The 8,524-nt window shown below is 48.9% G+C and overlaps 1 protein-coding gene across 1 annotated transcript; it reads left to right on the top strand.

The window, feature by feature from the left end:
• Positions 1 to 3,270: 3,270 nt before the first annotated feature.
• Positions 3,271 to 4,239, top strand: LOC123409960 (nudix hydrolase 21, chloroplastic-like). Its single transcript, XM_045102831.1, has one exon. The coding sequence runs from the start codon at positions 3,488 to 3,490 to the stop codon at positions 3,977 to 3,979; it is 492 nt and encodes a 163-aa protein (XP_044958766.1). The 5' UTR covers positions 3,271 to 3,487; the 3' UTR covers positions 3,980 to 4,239.
• The last annotated feature ends 4,285 nt before the right edge of the window (positions 4,240 to 8,524 follow it).

Raw genomic sequence — 8,524 nt, 5'->3', positions numbered from 1 at the left:
CTGCGCCATTGTTTGAGATAGCTCTAATAAAAAAGCTGAAATATGGTTTGTCGGCGGTGGCCGTGCCGACGAGACGTCGGCCGTGGCTGTCGACCAAGTGTCCTACCACCTCGTAAGCGCCGGCGTACTGGACCACAGCAGAGGGACCAGCAGATGACGCAGATCGGACGCGGCGCGGGCATCCGCGGCTGCGCGGCAGCTGTATCAACCACAGGCACCCACCTGCGCTCGGCGCATCGTACACTGCGTGAAGATGAGCTGTGGATTTACAAGCAGACGAACACGTCCAGGTTTCTTTACGAGCGAGCGTGTCGGCGGTACGGTCCGTCTTTTCAGCCGTGATGAAAAACAAAATACGCTTCGCGGACGGACTGGCCTGACTGGCACGTACGTGCACGGCACCACCTCTGTTTCATTTCCTTATTATTATGACCACGGATTTACTAGTAGTATTACTTCAGAGTTTAGTCGTGCCCCGCCAGCACGCGCAGCGGTGCTTCTGCCGGTTTTTAACCGCGCAAAATGTCAAGCCGTCTCGTGGTTGGTGACAGCCCTAGCTAGGGCTTAGGGATCGGCGATGACGACGGGGGTGATCAATTGGGTGGTCGGCGGCGGGCGTCAGAAAGTCGGCCGCCGCCCGGCCCATGCTCCCATGTATCCCGCGCTGAAGAGAAGATGCGATACTTTACTCGGCCATGCACATGCATTCGTGTGGCACGAGGCCGGCGGCGTCCGGGGTCAGCGCCGGCGACCTCCGGCACCGACGCGCGCACCCACGTCAGTCAGCCTCGATCGGATAGTCGGATAGATTCCACCGCCGACCAGCAAAAAAGAAAGAGCGGCGCCGCCACGCGCGCCAGGGCCAGGCAGAGGCAGTGGAGCGCCCTGTGCCACGGGCGGGCGCTGCCGTTGCCCTCACGGCCACGCGCTGCGTCGTCGCCTTTCAGGTTCCAACCCAGGGGCAATACAGTAGTATCTCTCTCGCTCTCTCGGACCCGGTCGCATCGTTGCTGCAAGTTAATTACCGGCGCCACAGCCCACCGGAAAGAAAGAAGCTGAGCTCGACGTGTGTACACACTGACCGCAACCCCCACTGTAACGATCGACGACCACAATCATCATGAAATTAGGTTCAGGCTATAGAATAGGACCTGCAGGAGCCTGGCGGGCACTTGGGCAGGAGCACCTATAGAGCAAGTACAATAAGGTAGCAGACTGTAAGGATTAAAATACTATATTTTTGCTGAGTTGGATGAGAGAGAAGAGAAGAGAGAAGGGAAGCGGGCTCTTCGTAAAGAGCCAGCTCTAGCACGTGTTTCTAGGTGCTTTGTGAGAATGAAAGGTGGGCCATATATGATAAAAGTAGTACTTTTTTGTAGCTAACTATTATACAAGCTAACTATAAGGTGGGCTATAAGATGGCTTATAGCCAGCATTTGGCTATAGTATTAACCATGCTCTAACGAGAACGGGCGATGGAAAAGATGGACTTTATTTGATGAACGTGGGTGCTACTACTAGGGTATCGTGGTGCGTGTTTTAGTAGTCGGGCATGGGCGTGGCATGGTGGTAGGGTGGCTGCGCGACGGGCCGGGACGGGAGTTGGAGGGGAAGAAAAGAGCGGGGAGGGGAGCGCGTGCGCGGGGGCTAGGCGCGTGAGGAGTCCGACGTGAGCGCCGTCCGGGAGACTGGAGGAGGGACAGAAGCAGCTGCGAAGCCGGAGATGCTCCAGCCTACGCGCTTGATTCCCACTTCGTCCGACCTCCCGCCCGCTTGCGTGCGCGCGGTCCATGGACCGCACGGCGCTGCTGGGGCCCCAGATAAGGATCCAGCGATAGTTGACAACCGATTGCTGGCACTTGTATTCTCAGCTTGGCACAACGCAATGTCATAATGAAAAAGGACTAATTACAATATTGTCTTACACACACACACACACACAAACAGTACGTTTGACTTTGACCACAACTAGTTAATAGGACAAAAAAAACATTTCAATTTGTTTCATAATACGTAACTGTAGCATTTGATATCTAGTGAAAAAACACATTTACAGTATTCTATGATTAATTACTATCAAAGTTGCTCGCCGAATATTGCGTAAAATCGAGAAAAACATCTACTATTTTTTAATAGAGGGGGTACCGTCCTAGTCTATCTTGTGAACCCCTTAGGCCCTGTTTCTTTAAAAAGTTCTAAGACTTTTTTTAGTCCCAACTAAAAAGTCTTTAGTCCCTACCCGTTTCTTTCTAGGGACTAAACAGTGATTAGAGGGTACTAAATGACATGCAAAAAGACTATGTTACCCCTGGTAATGTACTAAAAGTTATTAAATGACATGCTAAAAATAGGGACACTGTTGGAAAAAGTGTCAAAAAAGTCCCAAAAAGTCCCTTCCATAGAAACTTCTTCCTTTAGTCCCAAACACCTTTTTTAGTCCCTAAAAGTCCCTCCTGTTTCTTTCACATAGGACTAAAAAGGATTTTTTTTAGTCCCTAGAGCAAAAAGTCTCTGTAAAGAAACACCACCTTAGATCTTTTAGCATATTCATCATTAGTTAAAAAAGTTCAAATAGCTATATACAAGGACTAAAAACGTTCGTTAGTAAGTTGGCGTCTCTTTCTTTCTACAAACCTGTCCATGGCAAGAGATTTCCAGAAACCTTTTCATGTCAAGAATCAAGCGAAAATGAAAAGACCTGAAAAGTATATACGGATACACGGTTTCAACTCTCAGTGCCTCTTTTCTACAGCAGTTCAGCTCATCATTGCACAACTCAACTTACGAACAAGCATTTATGTTGTTTTTCTCCTTTTCATCGTGTAAACGCACGTCATTCCCATGCCTTCTAGAAAGGAAAAAAAAAGACCACGCGATAAATAGTTAGAACGTAGAGCTAGCGACTTTAGCTGAACGGCAAAAGTCAAATACTCCTATACTCTAGATCCTCAAACCGGTGGGATCCCAAACAAGCAGCTTTTAGCTGGAAGCTCGTACACATCCACCGGAAGTACCTCTCGAACCCATCAGGGGAACAGAAGCCAGATACTGGATGGATGGATGGATATTGACACGCTATAGAGAGCCCATGCACCGCGTCCAGGCGCCACCTTAGCTGCCCAGCTTTTGTTTTGTCATGGAGCTGCCCCGCCTTTGTCACGTTCCCTCACTCTGCAACGACGCTGCCAACCACAACAACCGGCTAGAGCGAGGCCGGCCGCGCGTGCAGATCCTATTAATAGCCAGGCATCCCCGCCCCCATCTGGCTCAAATCCATCCAGCTCCAGCTCCAGCTCCTCCTCCCACCGGCAGATCCAAAGATAGCGCCACCGGGCCTCCATATTTCAGACAGAACCCCCCTCTCTCTCTCCTCCTCCTCCTCCCTCCCCGTGGAGCTCCAAGAAACCAACCCAAGAACCGTCCGGCGGATTGATCGAGGGCGACGGCAGCGGCAGCAGCGGCAAGCGGGCCATTGGTCGGTCGTTGGATGGCGGCGATGATGGTGGCGGCGAGGCAGGGGCGCGAGCTGCAGCGGTATAGCGCCAGCACCGGGGGCCGCATCGTGGTGGGCTGCATCCCGTACCGGGCGCGCGGGGACGGCGGCGAGGTGGAGGTGCTGGTCATCTGCTCGCGCAAGAAGGGCGCCAGCGCGGGCGTGCTCTTCCCCAAGGGCGGGTGGGAGCTGGACGAGTCCATGGACGAGGCGGCGCGCCGCGAGGCCCTGGAGGAGGCCGGCGTGCGCGGCGAGACGGGGCCCAGCCTCGGCCGCTGGTGCTACCAGAGCCGCCGCTACGACGCCACCTACGAGGGGTACATGTTCCCGCTGCGCGTCACCGACGAGCTCGAGCGGTGGCCCGAGATGTCCGGCCGCGGCAGGACCTGGGTCACCGTGCAGGACGCCATGGACCGCTGCCCGCACCTCTGGATGCGCGAGGCGCTCCAGCGGTTCGCCGACCGCGCCGCCGCCGCCGCCTTGTAGGCGCTTTCTCCTCGACCGTCCTTCTCGCCGTGCCCGCCCTACGGTTTGTGCCGGCTGGGCTCGGCCGCGCGGCGCGGCGGCACTAGCGGTCAGGTCACACGAATCAGAGCGTTGTACTGTGACTCCGGTCGTGCCACGGCCTGTACATTGTTTGCTTGGGATTCGACCGGGCATGTAAATCTCACCCACTCCACCTAATGTTTCGAGATCATAATATAGGGAATGCTAGCCAAGAACCATAACTCGGTTTATTGGAGTCAGATGACCGATTTTTTTTCTCTCCATGAAATTGACTTGAGTATGGTACATTTAAATCTTTTCATATTCAAAATATTCCCAACTCTTTTACCGTGCCCCGCTCATAATCAAACACGGGCAACCCTCTACCTTACAACACCTACAATCGGATCCCACTTTCATGTAAATATCTAGGCAGACAGCTACGCTAAAAAAAGGACGCCCTCCCCGCAAAAAACAAAGACACTCAGCTAGACCTCAAAGACAACCCAAACACCTTGGTTGTTCGGCACCCGCCCAACCAAGCTCATATGTAGGATGGATATAGGGATGCACAAAAGCCCATGTCGGATCCGATAGGTTGGTGTGGCTCGAAATATCTTCAATTCGATAAAGTCCACTAAATCGACCGCCCTTCCCACGTCAGTCCTCCCTATCACGGCTTTAAGTCGTCGTGCTCCTCCAGAGTGACTTCGTGTTCGTGTCCGTGTCCTCATCCATCGCCCTAAATTCCCTTTACCATCACCCCCACTGCGAGGGATGGTGGCTTGACGGGGTCCGTGAGGGTCCCAGTCGTCGCGTGAAACGTGAAGACCAACATCTCAAGGGAGCAGCGTGCCCTATAGCCCATCCGTGAAGACGTGGAGAGGGAAACCGCATAGAAGGAGGCCGCAACATGGACTTTGCCGCATCCAATCATTCCGCCCCGCGTGCGAGAAGGCATCTTCCCTCACCCGAGCATGACGTTGTTCCGACTTCCCAATGGTTGGGCATCCTAGATGCCTCGACACATGAGGGTATTGCCCGTGGGACCCATGCACCCCAGCTCACAGCTAGGGGTCATGTGGGCCCCATAGGCATGCCCACCACCACTTCTAGGCGGCCCTGGATTTATATTGACGTGAAACCCTTCACCATATTTATCGAGGATTGATAAGTGTATTTTTGCAGTCATGTCTACTCTTGTTTAAATAGGATAATCCCAGATTCTTTGAGATAATTACTCTGATAGGATCATTAATCTCCCCTAATAATAAAGCACGCATCGCTTCTGTTGTCCGTCGTCGGTCATTTTGTAGAAAAGCTCTCGCAGTTTCAGTTAATTAACCCGCAGTCCAACTTTAAGTCAGAACAAACCGTTTTCTGTCGTTTTGCAGAAAAGTCCTCACAGTTTTAGATAATCAACCCGCGGTCCATCTTTTAGTCAGAGCCGAACCATTTTTTTGCATTTTACAGAAAAATCCCTGATGTTTCAGGTAATCAATCCGCCGTCCCTATTTAAGTCAGCCGAAACGTTTTTTTGTTTTAACAAAAAAAACCCTGACTTTTCAGTTAATCAATCCATATTTTATCTAAAACAAAATTATCCATATCTTTTAAACCGTAACTCTGATTTTAACATGTTATATATGAAATTTGATTGAAAAAATGCGTAGAATCTAAATAGGATGTTATTTTTAGCTGTTGAATACTTCTTAAATATTATTTTTGGTGCAAACTTAATCTGTAGTGCACGGTCTTTTTTCTCTCTCTTTACGACGACCATACGAATTGCAATAAATATCCATTAAATTAAAACCAAATTGAGAGGAAAGAGAACATCGTTAACCACACATGCACACCTTTGGAAAATCTCATGTGGAGAAACAACATATTTCTCATCTTATTCCGAGTGATTGTACATTCAAACGCGTTTTCGTTGTGTGAGCACTGAAGTCATCATCGACAACACAAATGTGATGCCATGTGAAAATATATTACGTTCAAAGCGTATGTTATTTTCTCTTCCGTTGCAACGCACGGGATTTTTTGCTAGTGACTAATAAAAGAGAAAGATCGCAAATCTCTGTATTTAGTTTGTTCCGTGTAGGAGTGGGCCAATTTAGGAGATAAATCAAGTCATGTATGGAAGATATGAAGCCGAGTGATCAACTTCAATAAACCGGAGGTGCACATTGTTGGAAATATGCCCTAGAGGCAATAATAAATTGGTTATTATCATATTTCCTTGTTCCTGATAATCATTTATTATTCATGGTATAATTGTATTGATTGGAAACTCAGATACATGTGTGGATACATAGACAACACAGAGTCCCTGGTAAGCCTCTGCTAGACTAGCTCGTTGATCAAAGATGGTTAAGGTTTCCTAACCATAGGCACGAGTTGTCATTTGATAACGTGATCACATCATTGGGAGAATGACATGATAGATAAGACCCAACCGTAAGCATAACATGTGATCGTATCATTAAGTTTATTGCTATTTCTTTCTACATGTCAAGTATCTATTCCTAAGACCATGAGATCATGCAACTCCCTAACACCGGAGGAATGCCTTGTGTGTATCAAACGTCACAACATAACTGGGTGATCATAAAAATGCTCCAGAGGTATCTTTGAGGGTGTTTGTTGGGTTGGCATGGATCACGACTGGGATTTGTCACTCCGTATGACGGAGAGGTATCTCGGGGCCCACTAGGTAATACAACATCACAAGAAGCTTGCAAGCAATGTGACTAAGGAGTTAGTCACATGATCTTGTATTACGGAATGAGTAAAGAGACTTGTGTTGGGGAACGTTACATGAGACACAAAATTTTTCCTACGTGCATACAAGATCTATCCATGGTGATGAGCATCTACGAGAGCAGAGATCGGATCCACACACCCTTGTAGATCACTAAGCGGAACCGTTAAAGAATGCGGTTGACGTAGTGGTACGTCTTCGCCGAACGGACGACACCTCCGCGTTCAGCACACGTACAGCTCGATGACGTCTCCGCCTCCTCGATCTAGAGAGTGAGGGGAGAGTAGTAGATGAGTTCTCCGGCAACACGACAACGTGGTGGCGGTTGTGGTGGCGCTATCCCGACAAGGCTACTCCTAGCGCTACCGAAACTGCAAACGAAGGAGAAAACAATCTAGGGAGAGAGGGGCACCAAGGGCTTTGTGTGTGCTCTTGGGGCGCCCCCTCCTCTCTATATATATAGGTGGAGGGGCGTGGGGAACATCCCCTCCAAGCCCTATGGCACAACCAAGGGGGAGGAGGTGAAATCCTAGTCCCCTTCCTTCCCTTCAATACAAAGGTGGACTTTCCACCTTTCCCAACTGCATGGGCCTTGAGGGACTTGTGTTCTTGGCCCAATAAGGCCACGACGTCTCTCCTCACCCCATGCAAACCCTTGGGACGTGGTGGAATCCTTGGTGGACTTCCTGAATCCTTAGGAAGTTTCCAGAACCTTCTAGAAGCTTCTCAGTACAATACAGAAAAAACCCAAAAAAAATTCGGTAGCCAAAATATGACTTCCCATATATAAGTATTTACCTCTGGACCATTCCGAAGCTCCTCATGACGTCCGGGATCTCATCCGGTACTCCGAACAACTTTCGGTTACTATCACACATAACTCATTAATACCAAATCGTCACCAAACCTTAAGTGTGCACACCCTGCGGGTTCGAGAACTATGCAGACATGACCGAGACACTCTCCGGCCAATAACCAATAGTGGGACCTGGATATCCATATTGGCTACTACATATTCTACGAAGATATTTATTGATCGAACCACGATGTCAAGGATTCAATTAATCCCGTATACTATTCCCTTTGTCTATCGGTACGTTACTTCCTAAGATTTAATCGTCAATATCTCTATACCTAGTTCAATAACGTTACCGACAAGTCTATTTACTCGTTTCGTAATACAAGATCTCGTGACTAGCTCCTTAGTCACATTGCTTGCAAGATTCTTGTGATGTTGTATTACCGAGTGGGCCCTAGAGATACCTCTCCATCATACGAAGTGACAAATCCCAGTCTCGATTCACTCCAACCCAACATACACCCTTGGAGATACCTATAGAGCACGTTTAGAGTCACCCATTTACGTTGTGACGTTTGATACACACAAGGCATTCCTCCGGTGTCTGGGAGTTGCATGATCTCATGGCCATAGGAACAGATACTTGACATGCAGAAAACAGTAGCAATAAACTGAGACGATCACATGCTACATTCATAGTTTCGGTCTTGTCCATCACATCATTCTCCTAATGATGTGATCCCGTTATCAAATGACAACTCTTGTCTATGGTCAGGAAAGCTTGACCATCTTTGATCAACGAGCTAGTCCATTAGAGGCTCACTAAGGACAGTGTGTTGTCTATGTATCCACACATGTATTTGAGTTCCCAATCAATACAAGTCTAGCATGGATAATAAACGATTATCATGAACAAGGAAATATAATAATAATCAATTTACTATTGCTTCTAGGGCATATTTCCAACAGTCTCCCACTT

The sequence above is a fragment of the Hordeum vulgare genome, chromosome 7H (genome assembly GCF_904849725.1).
Source record: "Hordeum vulgare subsp. vulgare chromosome 7H, MorexV3_pseudomolecules_assembly, whole genome shotgun sequence".
Taxonomy (NCBI): domain Eukaryota; kingdom Viridiplantae; phylum Streptophyta; class Magnoliopsida; order Poales; family Poaceae; genus Hordeum; species Hordeum vulgare.
The sequence above is the reverse complement of the archived record's forward strand: the minus strand, read 5'-3'. Positions and strand labels throughout refer to the sequence as shown.

Excerpts from the sequence above, each read along its gene's own strand:
- LOC123409960 (XM_045102831.1), top strand. The coding sequence starts at position 3,488 with ATGGCGGCGATGATGGTGGCGGCGAGGCAGGGGCGCGAGCTGCAGCGG.